This window comes from Clarias gariepinus, chromosome 9 (assembly GCF_024256425.1).
Source record: "Clarias gariepinus isolate MV-2021 ecotype Netherlands chromosome 9, CGAR_prim_01v2, whole genome shotgun sequence".
NCBI classification, from domain to species: domain Eukaryota; kingdom Metazoa; phylum Chordata; class Actinopteri; order Siluriformes; family Clariidae; genus Clarias; species Clarias gariepinus.
In genome coordinates, this window is record NC_071108.1 from 27,236,984 (window position 1) to 27,260,980 (window position 23,997).

Genomic DNA, 23,997 nt, shown 5'->3' on the forward strand with positions numbered 1-23,997 from the left:
TTTGAAAAGTACATTTGTCACTTTGCAGTTTAACCTCAAAGCTTTCAACCATCAACATTTTAGGTAAAGAGAGATGTCCTGAAGAGATAAATTCAGACCATGCAGAATGTGTTGGCAGAGGGCCAGTGGAATATTCATGGAAGTGATTTAGTGGAAAATAAAGCTAAGCACATGTAGGGCTTTGCTCTGGTAGAGACAATGGCGCTTCTCTGAATTGCACCGTAGGATACTTGGTGAAAAACGATTTCCCCTGCTGAGCCTTTGCCAGCATTTTTGAATAAAAAAACATTACAACAATTATTAAGAATGTTTGAGATATAATGCTAAAGAACTTTCTCAGTAAATGATTTAAAATTCATTTCCCAGGAAAGCCCTGTGAGGGGCTCACACTTATTCAGAGTTTCAACTATCCACAGACTTGAGTTAAGTAAGAAAGTTAAATTTTAAAGCGTTATGAAGAATTTATTAGGGCCCACGCAATATGACATCAGCCCTATGTCGTCATAGTGTGTGGGGGCCCTCTTGTTCTTCAAGGATTTCTTTTCCAGGATTGAGGATCTTAACATGATCAAAAAGTCATGAAAAGGTTGGAATCTGCTGCCATTAGGATTCTTGGGCTCGCTCATTGTTGCTTGCAACTATATTTATTATTTATTTATAATTGAGAATGTCACCATTTATTTGTATATATGCCACTTTAAAATGTAACCGTTTAACAACATAATCTAACAGAACTAACTTGCTAAGACACCTAATTAGCTGACTAGCAAAGACAACAAATCAACACCATAAATTAACAAAACTATCTAAGAATTATACAAAAGACAAAAAGACAGCAACAAAACATAAAGTGCATGTGCAAATGTGCGAACAAGAACAACTTGAGGTTGAGTTGAGGTTAAATTTTTTTGTTGTTGAAGTAGCAGTAAGGATAGAAATGCTGTAGGGTCTTGAGGTCCAAGATGACACAATTCCCAAACCAGACAGGAGATTTTAGAGCTTTTTATGCTTCCGTCTACTGACTAGCTTTTTCGAGATGCTGACCTTCTTTTCCAGCAGAACTTAGCAAATGCCCACAGTGCCAAGACTGGCCACAAACTGGTGTGCTGACCCTGATGTTACTGTGTTTATTGGCCAGCCAACTCGCCTGATCTGAACCTCATAGAGAATTTATGGGGTACTGTCAAGAGGAAGATGAGAAGCACTCAACCCAAGAATATAGATGAGCTGAAGGCTACTATTAAAGCAAGATGGTCTTGAATAACGCCTCAGCAGTGCCACAGGCTGATCGACTCCATGCCATGCCACATTGATTCAATAATTCGTGCTAAAGGAGCCCTAACCAAAGGCATAAATTAACATTATAAAAAATATATTTTAAGCGATAATCATTGCTTGAAATATTTAACTTGACATTTAATAAATACAAAATATGAGTTTCACTCACTCTCACTCACTTACTCATCTTCTATACCGCTTTATCCTGTATTCAGGGTTGCTTGGACCTGGAGCCTATCCCAGGAGGCTTAGGGCACGAGGCAGGGTACACCAAATTCTGGATACACCTTGGACAGGGTGCCAATTCATCGCAGTATGAGTTTCACTTTTCAATTAAATACCTTTTTAAAAAAATTTAGTAGACTTTGAACTTGTTGGACTCCTACATAGTTGCTCAGGTTGCCCTTTTTAGACACACCCTAACTTTTGCAGTTGATCCACGTTCCAGAGAGATCACATTCAGGAAGCTTGAAAGAGGGGAAATTAAATATATTTTTGGTTGTACTTGCTTCTTTGTCCACTTCCAGAGTAAGACAAAACACATTTTAATAAATAAAGGAAAATATCTAATGTGCACTTTACTACAGTTTAATACATACTTCCATCAACATTCCTTAGTATCCAGGAAAACCGTAAATGTGATATAATATTTCCAGTATTGTGTGTGTGCAGGGTTGCCAGCGAATAGTAGAAGACTGGCAAAGAATCCTGATGGTGCGTTCTCTAGTCATCAATCCCCATGAGGACATGAGGACATGGCTCAAGTATGCCAGCCTGTGTGGAAAGAGTGGTCGTCTGGTGAGAAAATTCTTTTTTTCAGGCTTACTTTAGTAATAGATTAGATGTGCTATTTGTATTTTGTATTTTTTAATACAAAGAAATAAAATTTTGTAAGGTTGAGCATTTTACGCCTTGTTTATGCCCAGTTTTACTCCTTTCATCATCAGCCAAACACACTCCCTGTTCAGTAATCAGAGAGTGAATCACAGATGAGAAATTGAAAAAGTAAATCAGATAAAGTTTAAGTTTAGTCTCAAAGCGATTCCAGCGCGTTTAAATTCATTGTGCCAGTTTACTGCTGTTATTTCAGAGGTGAAAATATTAACTAATCCCAGTAAAAATATTCACTTTAGATTTTCTAATTAATATCTATTGATGCAGGTGTTTGTTTAAATTGAGCAAGTAGCTTTTTAGTAGCATATTTTAAAGTAAATTATTAAATCTGGCACATAACTGTTCAAAACATCAATTTTAAACATTGATATCTAAGTATTACAAAAGTTTCATTAAATTCTGTCCAGGCAGTTGTGTGATGTTGAGAGATAATTTGCGACATAACGGCTCATAACTTCACTTCTACTCAACATTTTGATTTAATTTATGGTGCAGGGTTAACTTCAAGCAAAAAGCTAATTATTGCCCAAGTTTTATTAAATCCTGTCCAGTCAGGTGTGCCTGATGCTATGGCAAAATCTGACTGGACAAACAAACATGCAGGCATACAGAAAGAAAAAGACTGTTTTTGGATCTGTTGGTATTTGTCTCAGACGGCCTGCTACAGGTTAAACTTTAGTATGGTTAGCACTTTTTGATCTGGGTTTCTAAGCTGATATTGATCAGTACATGTCATGCCACTTTTACCATTAAAGGCTATTATGCACAAGATCTTTGTGGCTTAATAATGTTTGGTAACATGTGCTGTTAATTTTGCACATTACTATGTGCTGCAGTTATCTTTAGTTGCAGTTGTCAAACGCCCCAGCAGCTATAACGGATCTTGTTAGTTCCAGGACGAAAGGAGCGATGAAGATTTAACGAGAAGACTTTCATCATGCTGCCTTTCCCAATAAATACACTCAAAACAACCCATTAAATGTTAAAGCTACTTCAGACGTTGATCTGTGTTTATGTTTGTGCCGTCATAGGTTCCCTCCAGTGTATATAAATGTTATTTTAAAAGATTAGGCTAAATATACAGTGAGGTCAAATGCGGGCCACTGTTTTAAGTCAGCATAGCATAGCTTAGGCTTGAAGTACTGATCACATAAGGAAGTGCTCCTAGGGATGATTGGGATGGAGGTGGGGTGATCAAAGAATGATGTCAGTGTTTCTCAGAATGTCTTACCTTTTGCGAAGTCAGAGATCGTTGTGGCCAGCTGTTTATTTGTAAAAGACCTCAAGCGCAGTTTCTCAGTTTTTTGGCCCGAACGCCATGACCCTTGATAGAGCTTGTGATTGTTTGTTTTCTCAGCATCAGACTTATGTCACCTCACACATGTTCTTTACCAAAAGGAATTCTTTCTGATTTGTATTCAGTTAGTTTAACTGATTATCCTTCATGAGAAAGCATCTCAGAGAGATCACAGTCCTTTGTTCATAGTCTGTAATCATCTCCAAACCTCTCACGGTAGACGTCTTGAACCCTGGAAAGCAGTGCGCTTTAGCAGATCAAACAGTTCTTGCAAAAAGTAATGTTGCAGAACGGATCAACGTACGAAATCAAAGCTGGTGTAGTTTTTCTAAACCGTCACAGCTTCTATAGCAGATCTTGTTTCTAAAACACATGCAATCATTTATAAAAATTACGTAGCTGAAAGCAGCTCAGTCGACCACCGCTTAACTACAGGTATAGAAACGTTTGGCTTGAAAATGGACAGTTTTTTGGGGGATTGGCTTTTTACCCTCTATGATGGTCTGATTAGCAAGCTGGAGACAGCCCATTTAAAGAAATTTCGACAAGCTGGCGCTAGGCAAAAGTGGTAATGGAAAGCACTACTATAAAGCCGCAGTTCATCAAGTTGTCTTATTTAAAGCCATAAACCAATCATTGATGGTTAAGCATTTAAACATATCTTTTTGCCACTGTTTCACTCATGCTAGCTGGTTAAACAGGCAATTCTATTTATCTGGATCTCAACAACTTTAAAGCTAAATGCCTGTTTTTGTGTTTAGGCACTGGCTCATAAGACCTTGGTCCTGCTCCTTGGTGTTGACCCGTCCAAACAGCTGGACCAGCCCCTGCCTACAGCGCACCCGCACGTCACGTATGCTTATATGAAGTATATGTGGAAGAGTGCGCGCAAGGTACGTAAACCCTAAACCTGATATCCTCTTGATGGGTAATTCTAAAACTAAAACACATACAGTGCTTAATACAAAGCCATCTGGCTTTAAACACAGGTCACAGTTTGAAGCGAAGCAGTAATGCTGTAACACCCCTTTGGTGTACGTATTTGTGCATACTTTTTTCCCCTTTATTGTGTAATACAGCAATGAGAGAGCTTGAAAAGTTAGCTGTTGTGCGTCAGATGAAAGGTACTGAATCGAAAGTGAAGAAACTCTCCTCTTAAGTCCAGATGTGGAAGCTTTGTGACTCAGGGTGCTGATAAACAAATTTTCTCACTTCATTTCACTCATCACTATATATTTTTACTTTGTTTGTGTGCGTGTGTGTGTGTGAATGCCTGTGGTCATAGGAGCCTTTGGTTCTTTTTTTCTTTTTTTTTCTTTTTTTTTAATCACTTTTTTTTCCCAACACTAAACACACATAACTGAATCCAGAGATACATCCAGTTCCACTTCACCCCTGGAACTGTGAACACTGTATTTCTTAGGTATGGCTTTCACCACACTTTACGTTTTATTATTTCTAGTACTGCATTTTAGTATGTGCCTGATTCCAAATGAGAACAATAGGTTACTTGCGTAACCCCGGTTCTCTGATAGCATTAAGTGAGGTGTCTCACTATGGGATACGCCCCTTCCGCGTATTCTTCAGAAGTCCTATTACACTACGCCAGCCCCAATTGGCTGGCAGACGTGACGCTGTGTCTGGGAGTGACCTCCCCCCCCTCCGTATAAAAGGGGCAGCACAGCGTCACTTCGCTATTCAAAACAAGCAACCTCTTCCTCGCTTCACACAGCAAGGAGGGTCATCTGGTGAGACACCTCACTTAATGCTATCAGAGAACCGGGGTTACGCAAGTAACCTATTGTTCTCTTTCAAGCATACGTTTCGGTGTCTCACTATGGGATATTCTAACTCCCGTATTGTCAGATAGCCTGTCTTGAAGTCTTCTGCCAACCATACCCAAAGCCTTTAGGGCTGAACGAGTTTTAGTCTTTAGAATCTGTCCCTACGCTCAGTACTGCATGAGCTAAAGTCTGAGCTGTAACGTCCAGTTTGTAAAATCTGGCAAATGTGTGCGGAGATGACCAGCTCGCCGCTTTACATATGTCCTGTAACGTGATTCCCTTAAAAAGAGCCCAGGAACTTGACATTCCCCTTGTCGAGTGCGCGCGTACGCCAGTTGGGGGTTCTAGACCCTTGCTGGAATAAGCCAATGAAATCGCTTCCACTATCCAATGTGATAAGCGCTGTTTAGTGATCGGCTTCCCTGTGCGAGGTTTCGTCCAAGAAACGAACAGCTGATCACTTTCCCTTAGACCTCTGGTCCGCTCTGTATAGATGCGCAGAGCGCGCACAGGGCACAGCGTGTTTAGTTTTTGCTGCTCTGATGAAGCAAAAGGAGGTGGATGGAAGGCCCTTAACTCAAAAGAGTTTATCGCACTAATGACTTTAGGCATGAATGCCGGGTTAGGTTTCATAATTACTCCCGCATCCCCGGACATGAACTGTAAGCATGCTGGATGCACAGAAAGAGCATGAATCTCGCTCACGCGCTTCGCTGAGACCAAAGCTACTAATAGTGCAGTCTTAAAAGACAGTGCCTTGAAATCAGCCTTGTCTAGAGGTTCAAATGGGGACATAGACAATGCATCAAGCACCAACCCCAAATCCCATGATGGGGTAAGTGGTTTAGAGACCGGCAGGGCGCGGCGCGCGCCCCTCATGAATCTGCATATCAAAGGATGTTGTCCCACTGTTTTATCATCAAAACCAATGTGACAAGCCGATATAGCAGCCAGAAACACTTTTATGGTTGAGAACGCTTTGCCTTTGTCTATCATTTCCTGAAGGAATGAAAGAACTACTGCCACTGAACACTGAAAAGGAATCTCGTGTCTAGTTGCGCACCAGCGTTCGAACACATTCCATTTACAATCATAAAGAGATCTAGTTGATGCCGCCCTGGCATTCTGTATGGTTTTGATAACACTGTCGGGTAGACCAGTTTTATTTAAGTTGGACCACTCACGGGCCAGGCCCATAGTGCCAGTCGTTCCGGATGAGGATGGAAGATTTCCCCCTCCTCTTGTGACAGAAGGTCTCTGCGCTGCGGGAGAGACCACGGCTTGTCGTACAGCATATGTATAATCTCCGCAAGCCAGTGTTTCCCCGGCCATCTCGGGGCTATTAGTATTAGTCTCATACCTTCCTCCCTTACTCTGCAGAGTGTTGGTGATATGAGCGCTATCGGTGGGAATGCGTATAGGAGAGTGCGAGGCCACTCGTGTGCTAGCGCGTCTATTCCCAGGGGCGCGCTCTGGTCCTTCAGGGAAAAGAACAGGTGACACTGGGCATTGTCCTGGGACGCGAACAGATCCACTGTCGCTCTGCCATACATGCCCCAGATCTGTTCGATCACTTCTCTGTTCAGTTTCCACTCCCCGTAGAGGGGATTTCCCCTGGACAGCAGATCCGCGCCCCGATTCATCACACCCTGTACGTGTGTCGCTCTCAGGGATAGAAGGTTGACACTGCCCCATAGGATCAGTCTGCGTGCTAACGTGTGCAGAAGGAGTGATCTGAGGCCTCCCTGACGATTTATGTAGGCTACAACTGTCGTGTTGTCCGTTCTCACAAGGACATGTTCTCCTTTCAGAAAAGGAAGAAAATGCTTTAGCGTCAGAAAAACAGCTAGCATTTCTAGATAGTTTATGTGAAGATTGGTCATATGCTGACCCCATCTCCCATTCACTATTCTGCCCTCGTGAATGCCCCCCCAACCGGACAGCGACGCGTCCGTCGTTATTATCTTCCTGTGCCGAACTACACCCATGGATACCCCCTGAGTCAGGAAGTTCGGGCGTTTCCATTGGCGCAGTGCCAGAACTGCCTCTGACGTCACTCTTATTCTTTTCCGTGAGTGACGTACCGGGTCCAGCCCTTGGGACGCTACCCAGCGCTGGAATTCCCTCATATGTAGTCTCCCTAGCGGGATAACCATCAGGGCTGAGGCCATCAGTCCTAATAATCTGAGGCATGTACGAAAGGAAACCTTGTTTCCCCTCTGAAAGTGGGTCATGCAACAGGTGAATCTTTTCACCCTGTCTGCCGATAGTCGCGCCCTGAAGTTCACTGAGTCCAGCGACAGTCCCAGATACACTATGGACCGTGTGGGAGTGAGAACACTCTTTTCTGTGTTCAATCTTAGCCCCAGTTTCTGTATATGTTCCAGAAGTATCGCTGTGTGCTCTCTCGCTTCTTGTTCCGAGCGAGCTGTCACAAGCCAATCGTCTATGTAAGTAGCGAGACGAATGCCTTTCTCCCTGAGCGGGGTGAGCACCGCTTCTGTACATTTTATAAATACTCTGGGGCTGAGGGACAAGCCGAATGGTAGCACCAGATATTCGTATACCACACCAAGGAAGGCAAATCTCAGAAACTTCCTGTGTGGCGGGTATATCTTTATGTGAAAATATGCGTCCTTCAGGTCGATTGATGTGAACCAATCTCCCTGGCGCACTATTTGTAGGAGTGTAGAATGCGTGAGCATTCTGAATTTGTACCTCCTTAGGTATACGTTCAGCGCACGTAGATCTAGTATTGGGCGGAGGGCTTGGGTTCCCTTCTTTGGGACGAGAAAATATCTCGAGTAAAACCCGCTGTGGCTCTCCTCTGGTGGAACCACTCTTATTGCCTTTTTGTTCAACAGAGAGGAAATTTCCTCCTGAAGGACATGTTTCAACTCCCCCTTCACCTGGGAATGAATTATCCCTTTGAATTTTGGAGGGGAAGTTGCGAATTGCAGTCTGTACCCGAATTGTATTGTCTTTAATACCCAGCGGGACTGCGTGCATTCTTGCCAGCTGCGTATCTGCAGTGTTCTGGCGCCCTCGCGCGGCTGAGTCACGGACGGTTCTGTGGTCTGTACTGCGCATGCGCGGGCACTTAGCGCTTTGACAGAATCTGTGTGATCCATCACCTCTGTGAGAGCGACAGCTCTCCGAGGTGACGTTATATTTTGGTTTATTGATATGTTTTGCAACATTTTTTGGGGAGATATATTTTTTGATATTTTTTGGGGGTTCAGTAAAAGCTTTATTGGGATTTGAACGTGAGACATGCTTGTGATACATTGATGTATGTACACTGCTGCACCGTTCCTCTTTCGCTTTACTGTCTTGCCCCTGGCCCACCCGGGCTCTCCCCTCCACACAGAACAACTTCGGACCTCGGAACTCGTCCTTTTCAACATTTGAGGGTCGGGAACTAGCGAAATGGGGGGCTGTTGGTTCCCTTCCCGAGGAAAGACCCCGTCAAACGGCCTTCTTCTTCCTCCTCACTCCCTGAAGATGGGGTTGAGGATGAGGATGGGGTTGAGGAGCAGGCTGTGCCGTCTGAGTTGCCGCTGGCGGATAGTTTCTTCTCTGCCAGGGAGATCTTTGCTCTGCGACTCCGCCTTGGCCAGCTGAACTTGTGTTCGGCCTCTGCCGTTTGGGGATGCGATAACTGGGGGAAGGGCGGGCTGTGACCTGTGCGAAGGTCTGCCTGAGTGGCGGGGGGGGTGCCGCCTGTGCCTTCCTGGGCATACAAAGTTGTAGCGCCTCGTCATCCCTCTTTTTCTCCTCACATCTCTTTTGCATCAGGGTGAGCGCCGAGCCGAAAATTCCGTCAGCCACCACTGGTGCATCTAAGATAGACTCTTTCTCTCTGTCGGAGAGATTCGTCAGGTTGAGCCACCGGCCTCTCTCCTGAATGACCATCGTGGCCATTGCTTTCCCCGCGGCTTGTACCGCGCACCTCTGAAGCCTCAGAGAGAGATCTGTCACTATACAGATCTCATCCCACTGTGTCTGACCTGGTGTGGCCGAGGCTTCGTCCTGCAGCTCCGCTTGGTACGCGGTCAGCAGAGAGGTCGCGTTTAGAGCTCTGACGCAGAGCGCGACTGCCTTGTATGCGCGTTCCGTCATGTTTGACTGGAAGCGCTCCGTTTTCGACGGCAACGACGGATTTGCAGCCGCCGTGTGTCTCGGGAGCAAGTGCGCAGCCACTAACCGTTCCATAGGGGGCATCCTGAAAAGTCCCTCTCTTTCCATGCCCTCCACGTCGAGTGCAGATCCCCCCTGCACTGGCGTCTTGCTCGTAAACGGTTTTTCCTTCCATGTCACCGCGAGCTCCTCCAGGAGCTCTGGGAAGACTGGAAGGAGCTGCCGTGCTGCCCGTTTCGCTCTCGGCAGCCTCTTACCTTCGTATCGAGACTTTGCAGTCTCTGCCACTACAGTCGGCCACTGAATATTCAGCTTTTCCGCGGCGCGTTTGCACACGTCCTGCAGGTCGACGCTCAGGAGCGGGGATGGTGCCCCTTCCATAGCTTCAGCGGCTCCTGTCGCGGCAAGAGGCTGTGCTAAATGCACGGGTGGAAGGAAAGGAGAGTCCTCGAGATCCTCCTCCTCCTCAGAAAGGAGAAAGTCGGACTGACCCTCTTCCTCGAAGTCTAGCGCGCCTTCCTCTTCGTCAGTGCTGAGCACACTGGGTAGAGGGGCGCAGATGTCGAGCTGTTCACCCCAGGATAAGGCTGCCGTGGTGGGCAGCTCCACAGGGATGGATACCTGTGGGGTGGCAGCTGGAGTGGGGCTAGGTGAGAGGAGTGGGTCGAGGCCCGACAGGCTGGCTTGGCGCGCTAGCCTGCGACGAAGGCTCTTCGCGGTGAAGCGTGCGCAGTGTTCGCATGAACCAGGGTTGTCTAGCGCTAGTTGCGCATGTTTCAGCCCAAGACATGACGAGCAGACCTGGTGTGTGTCTTTGCTCGAAATTTTGTTCCCACAAACACAAATACGCACGTCTCCTCCCTCTCTAGCCTTAGCGGTCTGCGTTGCTGCAGCCATATTGCTTTTAAACGGTCCTAGAATCAACTGGAGTGTCGATAAAAGGAGCTAGGCGAAAGACGGTGTGGTGACCAGTCGTTCTGAAAGATAGGCTTCTGGTGTGAAGCGAGAAGAGGTTTTTGAATAGCGAAGTGACGCTGTGCTGCCCCTTTTATACGGAGGGGGGGGAGGTCACTCCCAGACACAGCGTCACGTCTGCCAGCCAATTGGGGCTGGCGTAGTGTAATAGGACTTCTGAAGAATACGCGGAAGGGGCGTATCCCATAGTGAGACACCGAAACGTATGCTTGAAAGAGAACCCAATCCCTTTTGGCTGTCATCAGAGTGTGATTTTTTTTTTTTTTTTTTTTTTTTTTTTACTGTATGTAGGAAAAAAATGCCATTATGTTAAGAGGACCTTAAGTTAGGACACCATACAGGTTTTAACTTTCAGTCTGTTGTGGCTAAACTAGGGCTGGAGTGTAACGTGTTCTTAACAGTTTGCAGCCCTAAAGCTGTCCAGAGGATTTTTTTTTTTTTTTTTTTTTACAATGTGAAAATATGTGAAACACTATATAGCGAAATAATGTATTGGGTTTTTTGATCGATGATCAAAGTGAGAGAGAGAAAAGATTTGTAGGTTACTCTTTAATTCAATATTCTTTTTTGTTCACATGATGGTTTAAAATAATTAAATAATTTTTTGCAGTCAGGTTTGATTTCTGGGTTGTCTTTAAGGAATGCAATACAGTGCTTGTGCACAATAAACCAAAGCTAATTACTCAGGAAGCATACTTTCAGGTCTGCAAGAATGATTCTGCACAGTTAGAAAGTTGCACAGGTTATCGCCAATCCCATTTTCTACATATTACTTTTTCTTTTACCAGAGTCTCTTAGTAAGGTTAATATATTTCTATCTGTCCCTCTTCCAGATTGAAGCGTTCCAGCATATGCAGCACTTTGTGCAGGCCATGCAGCAAAAGGCACAGCATGCCATAGCAGCCGAGGACCAGCAGCAAAAGCAGGAGCTTCACAAGCTTATGGCTAGGTCTGGACAGTTCAACACGCACACACGCACGCACACACACACAAACATATACACACACACACACACCTAAGAGTGAATAGGTGTTCTCTCACATAGACATACAAAGACTAAATGCATAAGCATCCATGTACACACAAAGATTTACCACACAGCCATTTGTACACACATACTGTTGTTCATACACATTTGTTTCATGTGTGTGCATAGGCTTTAGATCCACCACAACCCTGACTAGGACAAAGCAGTTACAAAAAATTCAGTATTTATATATTTATTGTCTATACATGAAAAGAAGCTTCTTTAAAACAAATAACAGCCAGAGAAGTAAAACGCTCAGCAACCCAATAACAGGTTTGAAGCAATTAATAAGCACCGGTGATGATTAGAAATCAGGTTGCACTGATATTCGGTACACAGTTTTTTGGATAATTAGATATGATGGCTGTAATTAATGAAGCCCAGGAACTAAGTTCTTAGCACGAAAAAAACGAAGTACGAGAAACTCTTTTTCTGTTAAGTCAAAACAGAATGTTCTGTGTCCTTATATGACATCAACTCTTTCATATTTTCCTGATCTCTTTTTTTTTTGGCACTGTTTGTCTCTTAACGCCAACTTTACCCTAATCATCTTTAGATCCACGGATGGGATTTAATTTTGGTACATGTATCCACATGTGCCTTTGTTTTGGGAATAACAGGTAGCTACCATCTCGCTCACCACCAGTTCTGTTCTTAAGACATTAGCATTTTAAAGACCTGTATTTAGCCCTTATTAACACGCTCTAACAGGACTTTCTTCCTTTCACACTTTTCCATGGGTGCAAGCCCTAAAGGCATGAAGTCTGTTCTCTCTACCTGAATGCACTTCATTGTAGTATGCTTGTAAAGACATGATATTGAACATAGAGACATGATGTTATTAAATGGTGTTTTTTTTACATTTCATGCAACAGTGACCACTCTGGTCTTTATCTTTTATCGTCTCTTCATGGGTCATTGATCAGTGCAGCGTGAGCTCTACATAACAGTGCAGAAGTAGAGTGCATTTATCAGATACTCTGCTGTGCTCCCAAGTGATGATAAATAATTTATTTGGTCCATTGACCTTATAAAATGTTGCAGCCTTAAGAGTGACCTATATGATAAATATGGAATAAATTTAGACACTACAATTAAGGGGGGCTTTCCAAAAAAAAAAAAATCTAACTATTCGACTATACGATGTCACATGCCCTAATTAACAACAAACTGACAATGCATTGGTTGGAAGTATTATGTAGAATTCTGTTACAAACTCTGCCAGGCTCCTGTTGAACTGTCAACTGTCAAGAACTGTCTAAGCTACCAGTTGTTACAGAATACCTACCACAAATCATAATTTGCTATGACTTGTCAAGAACTGCTGTGATTTCTTAACTGTTTACAGTGGCCTGGATACCTGTGTTTTGAATTCTTTTGACTACAGAACCTAGGAATGTGTTGTGTCTTTTAGAGCATACATTTTGGTAGCTTAGTGTGTTGAGTTGAGTGTGTAAAAATTAAAATACAATGGTACCTCTGTATACGAATTTAATCCGTTCTGGAGGCGAGTTCTTAAGGGAAAATTTTGCAATGCAGATCGCTCGTATGCCAAAAACAGCTTTTTTTCAATTTGCAGTGTAGTGTCTGTTATAGCATACTATTTAGTAGTATTTAGCAAACATACTGAAAAGGGGTGCTAACTGCATAAGAGATTCTACTGTGTCAGGACAAACCTATAATGATTATTTCCCTTACCAAACCCAGAATCAATCCAGAGTATTTACCTGTTAATAGACGGACTACGGACAGATTTAATTCAACATAATTAAATTCAGTTATATTTATGTAGCGCTTTTAACAATTGTCATTGTCGCAAAGTAGCTTTACAGATAAAAAAAAAAAAAAAATTCAGAAACAAGTTTGAAAAATGTGTATACCTTATAATCATCAGTTTGTCTCTGATGAGCAAACCCTGGCCAACGATGGCAAGGGAAAACTCCCTGAGATGACAATAGGAAGAAACCTTTTGAGGAAGCAGACTCAAGAGGGAACCATCCTGATTTGGATGATATCAGAAAGATATAGCATGGACTGATTTACAGTCATGCTGTGATCTATGAGGCAAAAAGTTTAGCATAATGGGAAAGCTGTTTAATTTTCTATGAAGTCCACTTTCAGTGAACAGTGAAGTCCTCTTTTGCTGGGTACCAAACTGTTTTTTTTTTATACAGGGAATTTCAGTTCTAAACTATTAAGCAGCTGTAGTCATAAGCCATCAGAGAAAAGACAGAAATAATAAAAAGAGCTTAATCTTTATCTTCAAGTGGAACCATCTCCAGTCACCACAACAGTTCACCATAAAATTCTATGAGTCCCCTAGATCTGCACTTTTATTTAAAAACAAACAAAATCTATCATAAAAAAGTTTGGCTAAATAAATAAGTTTTCTGCCTTGACTGAGATTCTTTCTGAGTCTCAAACATTAATCTAGAGGCAATTACATAATTTTGGGGCTTTGTAAGAAGAAGCTCTGCCCCCTGCTTTAGTTTTCATAATATAAGGTACAGACAAGCAGCCTGCACCATTTGATCGAAGTAAGCGTGGCGGAGGAGCTAGCAGTTCACTCGGGCACTGTGGTACGAGACCATTTATTGCCTTGTACTGTAAGTCAATGGCAGTCTTTTAAAATGTATGTGAAATTTCACTGGGATCCAGTGCAGTGTGGTACTCGTATCATCTGGTTCTAGTGAACACTCTGGCTGCTGCATTCTAAACTAACTGGAGCTTGTTTATGCACTTAGTAGAACACTGAGAAAGTAAGGTGTTACAATAATCCAAAAAAAAAAAAGCATGAACTAATTTTTCTGCATCATGTAGTGACAATATATTTCTTACCTAATTTCTAAAATGAAACAAGGCTGTCCTAATAATACCCATATGGGCTTCAAATAGAAGATTTTTATCAATCACAACACATGATGAAATTCAAAGAGTAACTTAAATCAGAAAGCTTATTTCTGGCTTCATCCTAGTACCTGGATTTCTGTCTTGTCAGAATTAAATTCATAAATTAAATCATAATGGTGGTGACACAAAGTGGAGTTATTGGTTTTACTCTGACTTTAAATAATTTGCAATTATATAATTTTACAAATGTGTCATTTCCTTTATATAAAAGTGATTTTTTGAAGAAAGTGATTATTAATTTATTTAAAAACATCATGCTTTGGGCCGACCAAAACAAGTTACTTCTTGCTATTTATATTAAGCAATCTAGACAGCTTCACTGCATCAACAAGTTTTTCTTTGTTAAATAACAGCTTATTTTATTTTTAGTTAAATGTGCACTATCTACAGTACAAATGTAAATTAGTTGTTATGCTAGCAACACTAACATTTTCGAGCATACTCATAAGGAGCATTGCACGAACTGACTAGGCTATCTTCATTCCTGCTTCTAAATAAAGTGTTTGGCTTTTCGGCTGACAGGTGACAGATTCTTGTCACATTAGCGCCGACCGCATTACCTCATATACAGTATGTTTAAGGTCATGCAGCGAGGCTGTGGAAAAGAGGCCAGGAATCCTCAGTCATGTTTTAACTGTTGCTTGGAGCCTTCACAGCATTTCTGGAATTTGACTGGGGCTAAAAGTCTGTCTGATAAGGTTTCTCACCTTTCCCTCTTCAAATGCGCTGGCATACTTTCACCCCAAAATAATTTGCCAATGATGGGTTTTGCGGGAATGGTGCACACCTGGTTCCTGCCGCATGGCTTCTATGGAATTTTCTGCTGTTTCTCGTAGCTGTTTCTAATAGACAGGTATTTGGAGGTCCTGTTTAAGCTTCAAAAGAGGAACACAAAAATAGCAATTTCCTCACTTGACTGTTTAGTAGCTTGTTTGGGGTTTGTACTATATGGAAACCTTGTAAACACCTCAGATCATTCTAAAATTCTGCTTTGGACAATACACTTTAAGAATTAAGTAAAGCCAGACGTTCCTTTTATTCCCAATTGCTGAATCCCAGACCAGTTCATACAGTGATAAGATTCATTTCTTAAACATATGTGTTACATTTTACAGTCAGCTCAACCATATTATTTTTAACCATGATGGATTGTCATCACACAAGTTTTTACACATTCCCTGCATATTGTGAGCTTTTTGTTTTATTTTAGCTCAGTGTTTCTGAACCTTAAATTGCTTCATGCTCTATAAAAAAGTATGTTTTGCAAGAATATATCAGGGAGCTGTATTACCAAGCCTTCAGTTGCAGATCCTTTATTTTTATCCTTTATTCCTTGCGAGGTGGGGTCTCAAGGGATCACATTTGTTTTTCCAGCACATCCCACATAAGATTTGGAGAATTTGTACATCATTTCAATACCTCAAACTTTTTTTGTTTGAAAACTGAAACATTTTTGCAGTGTCTCAGAGATCATTATTCTGCTACGTCCCTCATTGAATATCATTTCCATGAACAGATGTACTTGGTCAGTTCATACAGTGATAAGATGCTTATCTTTGATAACATGTGTTACATTTTACAGTCTGTTCACTTGTAATTTTTTTTAAACATGGTCATCACATTGGGAGCTGGTGCTCTGTGTTTTGGAACCTTAAATCGCTTCATGCTGTATAATATGTATGTTTTGAAAGAAAATATCATAGAGCTGGATTAGCACTCCCAGGTATTGCAGTAATAATTTGAAAGTGGTGCTCAGAAATTTTATCTGGCATAAAAATAAATTCTCACTGAATAGAATTCTATGCACTAATTAATAGTAAATGTGTTGTATACATCTTAACAATAATTTTTTTATGTTTGAAGTGCACTTTGAGGTAGTCTCCTGTTCTATCACATCCCAATGGAATTTTCTTTAGATGCGGGTGACTTGGAAGGCAATGGAAGAACATTCAATTCATTTCCCTGTTTAACCAACTTTTGCTTTGTGACATAGTATATTATCAAGAAGGTGGGTAAATTATGGCCCCAAAAAAGGCCAAAAAATTGTAAATTAATAATTTCACATATTATACCACCTCCACCAGCCTGCATTGGTAACCCAAGACAGTTTGGGTTCATGGATTCGTGTTTTTTGCTGCAAACTCTAACCCTACCATTTGTGTGGCTCAGCAAAAATCTAGACTCATCAGACTAGACCATGCTTTTCCAGTTTTTTAGATGTCTAGTTTTCTTGTGTCTGTGCTTACTTCCCCCTTAGCTTTCTGTTCTTGGCTGACAGACCGAGTAGAACCTAATGTGGTTTTCTGCCTTTGTAGCTCATCCATCTCGAGGTTCAACATGTACATTTAGATATGCTTTTCTGCTGATCACAAATGTACAGAGTGGTTATGTGAATTACCAGTCTGGTCATTTTCCGTCTTATTAACAAGGCTTTTCTTTCTGGAGAACTAATGCTCAGTAGATGTTTTTTTTTTTTTTTTTTTTTTTTTGCCATTCTGAGTCTGTTTTAGGTGAAAATTCCAAGAGATCAGCAGTTATAGAAATACTCAAACCAGCCCACCTGGCACAAACAATCCTACCACAGTCAAAATCACTGAGACCGCATTTTTTCCCCTCATTCTGGTGGTTGGTGTGGACATTACCTGAAGCTGCTGGCCTGTATTTGCACGGTTTTATGCTTTGTCTTACCATGTAGTATTTATCAAAATATTTGTATCAAATAGTATAATGTTGCAGCAATGGTCCCAGTGTTAAATTAGTTAGGGAACTGGTAGAAGACCTTTTAATTAACTTCTAGTTTAATATTGGTACATTTATTCAATGTAGAAATATTTTTTCAGGTTTCTAAAAAAGTAAATGAAGACTTTTACCAGTGAAAAGAAAACATTTTCAACTTTTCCATTCTTCAGCTGTCCAGTTTCAGTAAGCTTTTGTCCATGGTACCTTCTTGCCTGACAGCAGTGGAACTGAATGTGAGCTTATGCTGTTTAGCATGTGCATTTTAAGATTCTTTTCTGCTCACCATGGTTTAAAAGTGTTGTATATTTGGTTTACTGCAGCCTTGCAGTCACCTCAAACCAGTCTGGCTATTCTATTCCCATTAGTCCTCTTTCATGGTTTCCACTTATAGAACGACTTAATAAATAGGGTGTTTATTATTTTTTCTTTCCTTCTCTTCTCCTTACTTTTCTGCAAAAATGCCATATGTTAATGTGCATGAAATACTAGATCAGCAGTTGCCTCACATACAGCATGTGAAATATCACTTTGCTAATATCCACATGCTAAGGTCAAAGCTGCTGAGTTTTTCCCCAATCGGATGTTTGATTTGAATATCTGACATCTGCATTATTTTATGTATTGTGCTGCTGCTAACTCATTGAATATTTGCAGTAATATACAGGTGCACAGGTTGTAACAAATAAGGCAGTTGGTAATCGTATTTCAGGGAGCAATATAGAAAAAATATGGGTAATAAAATAATATAAAAATACCATTCAAATTATTCTAAGAGGGAGGTATCTCAGGTCCTTGGAGCGAGAAGTTGATTGACGGATCAGCATGGTGTCAGAAGCAATGAGAACATTATACCTGTCATTTTTAGTGAAGAGAGCTGACAGAAAGGCAGGCCTCTCAACTTACCGGTCAATCAATGTCCCAGCCCTCATCTATGTTCACGAGTGATTGAGATCATGGATACAAGTGGCAAAAATTAGCTTCCCTTACAAGTGTGGCTGAACTCATTCTGAGAGATAAGGTGTGGATCTCCGACATCCATGCAGAGCTCAAAATATAGTTGCTGCTCCTCCACATTGAAAGCGGCAGCTGAAATTGTTCAGGCATCTGATAAAGATGCCTTCTGGGCGCCTACCTAGTGAGGTGTTTCAGGCATGGTTGATGGAGAGAAAGCCCAGGGCAGACCTAGTAAAAGAAGTATTATCCTGGGCATCCCGTCTGCCTGAGCTCGAGGAGATGTTGAGGGAGGGAAGTCTAGGCATCTCTGCTCAGACTACTCCCCACATGACCCGGACCCAGGTAATTGCTAAAAGATGGATGCTAAGTGAACTGGTGCATAAAACAATCTGCTCTTCATCCTAGTAGCCGTTTAAAAAAATATTAAAATTCAGCATAGAACTTGCATTGCAGTGGAAATTATGGATCATGGGCAGTTTGCTGTGCTGTGCTGCAGTGTCTCAGGGGAATGTGGTGCTAAAGTCCACTCTGTGTCCATTCTCTACTTAATAGACAGAATAAAAGTCTGCTTAGTTGTACCGAAAAACTGGAAAGACTGGACTACTAACTGAGAAACTGGCAGTAGAAACTGCCCGATGCACTATTGCCTTAGCCTGTCGAGATTTATTATTCCTGAACGTTCTTGGCCCTCATTCACAGCCCCTCTTACTCAGGCTTAAAGTGCGGTAGCTTTGCATAATGATCCGTATATGACTAAACGGAACTGCATTACTCCGTGGTTTGGAAAAGTACACAGTACAGTGCAGTGTTAGTGGATGTGGACTTTGAGCTGGCTCTGCTTTTTACAGCTAGAGCTGCTCGTAAGAAAAGCAGGCAGGTCATACTCTGGCCCACACACTCATAAACAGTTAGTCTGACTCCTAAATGGTTCCCAGCACATACAGGTTTTATGACAAAGGAAGGACAAATGGAATAAAATTTGACCTAAAGACAGCAATCATCGCACATGTTGGTGAAAAAATAAAACAGTCTCTGAAGTTTTTAGTGAATTCCAATCTATCACTTGAATGATGACATCCAAGCATTGCAAATCACACTCATTACAACCCATTTTACATAATTTTCTCCTGTCCATCATTCTTGAAATGAGTTATGAGCACAAAGCTCATTTCTGATTAGTGTTCTTGATATATATACAGTAGATAGATAGAAAGATAATTATTATTCTTTTTTCAATCAAAGTTTAAGCTTTTGACTAAGATTACAATGAAATGCAACATCTATAATAATCTGTGCTTTAGACCTTCGAATTGGACCTCTAGAGTATATGGACGTGGGATGACGTTATTCCAGTTGCCAGTAGGGATTTGTGAGTACACTAGGGCTATTGTAGCAAGTAAAAGATGCAGCAGAACCAAGAAAGAATCAAATAAAGGATGAGCATTCTGCAAAACTTTAGGTCACATCTGGATAAATAAATACAAATGATGCAAATGTTGGAAGCGCACAAGAGGAATCTTGTCCCATTGCCCAACTTTTTCCTTTCACTGACTCATTGCTGTTTTCTTTACTCTGCGCAGGTGTTTCTTAAAGTTAGGTGAATGGCAGCTGAGTCTTCAGGGCATCAACGAAAGCACAATACCGAAGGTGCTTCAGTACTACAGCCACTCGACAGAGCATGACCGCAACTGGTACAAGGTGAGTTTTCATACTTCACAGAACAATCAATTCAGGATTCAGGACAATTTAATTGTACTCGAATAGTTGAGATTGTTCTGTGTAGTATTTTGAAGGGGACACAAGATGTTTTTGTAGATCCTGTGAAAATTGGTACTTAGATTTATTAGTGACAGCAAACAATTGATGTAACCCCCACAGGCTTGGCACGCCTGGGCTGTAATGAACTTTGAGGCCGTACTGCACTACAAACACCAAAACCAAGGCCGGGACGAGAAGAAGAAGCTCCGGCACGCAAGTGGTGCCAGCGGTGCCAGTGCCAACAGTGAAGCCAGCAACAGCGATAGTGAAGCTGATAGTGCTGATCACAGCCCGGTGCCTTCACCTGGCCAGAAAAAAGTCAACGAGGTGAGTTTCACATAGTGTGCAATCGTTTGTGGCCACTTTAATAGGAATACCTCTACTTACTCATTTATATATTTAGAGTGGGCAGGGACTAGGTAGTACTGACCTGAAGGTTTTAGGTTCAAATCCCCAAAGCATCCACTTTCCAATGTTGGATACTTAAGCCTTAACTGTTTAGATGTAAAATGAAATAAAAATGTAAGTCGTTTTAGATAAAGGCATCTGCCAAAATCTTTAAATGTAATTAAGGTATTTAAAACGGTCAGCCGGTCATGTGGCAACAATGCATTAACTCTATTATAACTCTATCATCATTGCGAGGTCTGCTCATGGCAGTCAAGAACAGCAGTCTGAGGCTACAGTTTAGAATCTGGGCACTCTCTATTCTGAGAAATACAGAAGAAACATGTTGGTAATTTAAGTTGCTTTTCTGCTCACCACTGTTGTAAGTAGTGTTTTGTTTGAGTTGCCATAGCTTTTTTTGTCAGTTTGATCCAGTCTGGCTGTTCTTTTCTGACCTCTCTCATCAACAAGCTGTTTCTACTTTATCATTGACAGATTTTGTTTTTGACCCTTGTGCATGTATCCAGGGAGATAAGCACATTTAAAACGCACAAGCCTGTCTACTTAGTATCAACGACTGTTTAGTGTCCAGACTCAGATTTCCTCCCCATTCTAATGTTTGATATAAATATTAATTTGTAAAGCTTGCACATAATTTTATGTGCTTGCTGCCTGATTAGTGGCTGATTGGAGAATTGCATGAATGAACAGGAGTGCAGCTGTTTCAAATAAAGTAGATGAGTGAGTGAGTGTGTATTTTGAGTAAATTGATACTTTAGTCAGGTATGATGGTTCCAAGCATTCTTTCAATAATTATCCTTTTTCTTTTTTTTTTTTCAAGGCTTTTTTTTAGGCCAACATTTTGATTTCTGTGCCTGGGTTTCAACAAGTCATGATTAATTGATATTAGGTATTTTTTGTGGAAAAGGAAATCAAACTGTGATGAAAATGGGGTCTGTGCAGTTTCATTTGCTTGATTTGGGAATGAACGTTTGTCCTATAATCATTGTACCATGTCAGCATAGAAGTGGCCCATTCATTAGGATCCGATATATTTTTGTGATTGTTCTCTTTCATTACCAGTCATTTTTTTTTAATCCAGGACAAACAACTGCCACATGGGTCAATGCAAAAATGTCTTGTAATTTCATCCTTCATGCTTATGTCTTAAGGCAGGCATTGCTTCAGAAATAGTTAATTTACAGTCACATGTGCATTTATATGATTGGACTTTTTTTTTTTTGGTTTGTTGAATAGGATTTATCCAAGACCCTGCTGCTGTACACGGTTCCTGCTGTGCAGGGATTTTTCCGATCTATATCCCTGTCACGTGGAAACAACTTGCAGGACACACTGAGGTGCGCTAAAATACAAAGGAAACATGTTGGTTAATTAAGTTGTAGAACTATGTAGAAAGGGTGCCCTCTTGTGCTAGTGCCAGTTTTTATCGAAGCTATGTGAACATTAGTGTAATTGTTTTGTTTTTTTTTGTAGTATTTACAATCATTCTTTTTTTCTTTTTTTTTTTTAAATATGATCACCGTTTCTCCTTCAGAGTTTTGACCTTGTGGTTTGATTATGGCCATTGGCCTGAGGTGAATGAAGCCCTTGTGGAAGGAATCAAAACTATACAGATAGATACGTGGTTACAGGTAAGATTGCGTACATTTGTATAGTCAGTCACATACACACACACGGTCTTTTCTTTCTGAACATTCCCTTTCTCTTTGGGTCAGGTTATTCCTCAGCTGATCGCTCGTATCGATACGCCTCGGCCGCTGGTGGGACGCCTTATTCATCAGTTACTCACTGACATTGGACGCTACCATCCACAGGTACCTGAAACTTACCTGAACTAAGGGTGTTAAAATACCGGCTCGAACTGGAATGTTGCACTCATCCTTATCTTCATTCTTGCGGTGCAGCTCTTTAATGTAGCCAACCTTTTATTATTTTTAGTATGTTAATGTAAGACTTTGGTAAGATATGTATATAGTTCAAAAAATCACAATATGTGTTTTATAATCTTCAAAAACACAAAGGATTTTTTTTTTCTCTGGCTCTGTTGAAGTGTAAAGAAATGAAGTTAACAGCTATGTTAATCAGTCTGACTTTCTATAACTTGGAGAGTTTTTCAAATATTGGTAAACTGTATGGTTCTTCTCTTTAAATCCTGGATATGTTGTCTACGTTTGCAGGCTTTGATTTATCCACTGACTGTGGCGTCCAAGTCCACCACTACAGCTCGCCACAATGCTGCCAATAAAATCCTGAAGAACATGTGTGAGCACTGTAACACATTGGTTCAGCAAGCCATCATGGTATGATCATGCAAACACAAAGCAAAAGGCGTGCAGTTTAGGAGAGCTAAATTGAAAATCTAAGTTCAAGACCAGCTATGATTACATGGACAATATTTACTCAATCCAGTTGATATCATTGTGATTAAGAGATTCCAACTGTTTACATGAGCGCTGGTCTGATGAGATGTGCGTTTATATGCTCAAAGCATTTAATCTCAATGCAACTTATTTGACATATTTGTCAATCGTCATGGGAAGAGAAACTTACTGGCATTGCAAAGTGCTGGAAAAAGATTTTAACTTTATTTTACTCAGCCTAGCATACAGTGTAGAACATGTTTACTTTCTCCTACTTACTAATGCACCTCTTTAAATGTCTGTTTTTTTTTTTTGTTTTGTTCTTTGCCTTTGCAGGTGAGTGAGGAGCTGATCAGGGTAGCCATCTTGTGGCACGAGATGTGGCATGAGGGTTTGGAGGAGGCTTCCCGTCTATATTTTGGTGAAAGGAACGTCAAGGGCATGTTTGCTGTCCTGGAGCCTTTACATGCAATGATGGAGAGAGGACCTCAGACGCTAAAAGAAACCTCTTTTAATCAGGTATGCACGTTTCTCATTGAGGACACTTTTATTAATAAATAATGGTTGTATATACACAGGAATTTTTACATACAAATATAATAATACTGTGGTCTGTATATGAACTAACAGGTTTTATGTTAGAGATTCATGTAGATATTGTGAAACATAAATATTCTCTCGTTAGACTCTTTTATACAGGAAGAGTTTGTGGATGCTATAAATTATTCTCTGTTGAACGTGTTAACAGGCATACGGTCGGGATCTGATGGAGGCGCAGGACTGGTGCAGGAAGTACATGCGCTCGGGTAACGTCAAGGACCTGACCCAGGCCTGGGACCTTTATTATCATGTATTCCGCAGAATAGCTAAGCAGCTTCCGCAGGTGAGCTGTACAGCAACTACTCTCCTAGTGTCAGTGAGACACTGGTGGAAATCAGTGTATTATGGAGCTCTTGTGTGTGGCGCCAGATCCCATGTAAAATCAAACCCACCACTATTTTGTCTGGCAATCTGTTGATCAAACAGTTGAGCAATGCCGGACCACTGTGAATGATTTGTGGTTATAAGCCATTCAGCCAGGAGACAAGGCTAATCCTGGTCAAAACTGATGTGTTTGTAATGACCACTTTATCTCAAGTAGCACTCGTTTGATTGTGGATCACGTGACATGAAATAAATGTTTGGTAAATTACTATTATACATGATGCTTATGTGTATCCTAATTCTGAGTAAATGTAGGTGTTAAATTTAGTTTGGGATGTTGTTTATGTTTTGTCATTATTAACCTTCCCATCATATTTTATCGGAATTTATTATCTTTTTATTGTTCAATCCCTGTTTCCTTAAAGCTTAAATCAGGATGAGTTTTTACAATAAAAAAAATTAATTGCATTGGTTTTATCATACATGCTGTGTAAGCACATGTGCAGCGACCTCAGTTACCCGTCATACAGCAGAGTGACAGGTAGGGTC

The 23,997-nt window shown here is 41.2% G+C and overlaps 1 protein-coding gene across 3 annotated transcripts in view; it reads left to right on the forward strand.

Moving 5' to 3' along the window:
• The window catches only part of mtor (mechanistic target of rapamycin kinase), a 125,281-nt gene that overhangs the window by 90,757 nt on the left and 10,527 nt on the right, over nucleotides 1–23,997 (forward strand). For all 3 annotated transcript variants that reach the window (XM_053503232.1, XM_053503230.1, XM_053503233.1), the window contains 11 exons: nucleotides 1,951–2,076; nucleotides 4,231–4,362; nucleotides 11,202–11,317; nucleotides 19,579–19,696; nucleotides 19,877–20,083; nucleotides 21,401–21,501; nucleotides 21,699–21,795; nucleotides 21,880–21,978; nucleotides 22,342–22,464; nucleotides 22,861–23,043; nucleotides 23,273–23,407. In XM_053503232.1, coding sequence (XP_053359207.1) covers nucleotides 1,951–2,076; nucleotides 4,231–4,362; nucleotides 11,202–11,317; nucleotides 19,579–19,696; nucleotides 19,877–20,083; nucleotides 21,401–21,501; nucleotides 21,699–21,795; nucleotides 21,880–21,978; nucleotides 22,342–22,464; nucleotides 22,861–23,043; nucleotides 23,273–23,407 — 1,437 coding nt within the window. The remainder of the gene's footprint in view (nucleotides 1–1,950; nucleotides 2,077–4,230; nucleotides 4,363–11,201; nucleotides 11,318–19,578; nucleotides 19,697–19,876; nucleotides 20,084–21,400; nucleotides 21,502–21,698; nucleotides 21,796–21,879; nucleotides 21,979–22,341; nucleotides 22,465–22,860; nucleotides 23,044–23,272; nucleotides 23,408–23,997) is intronic.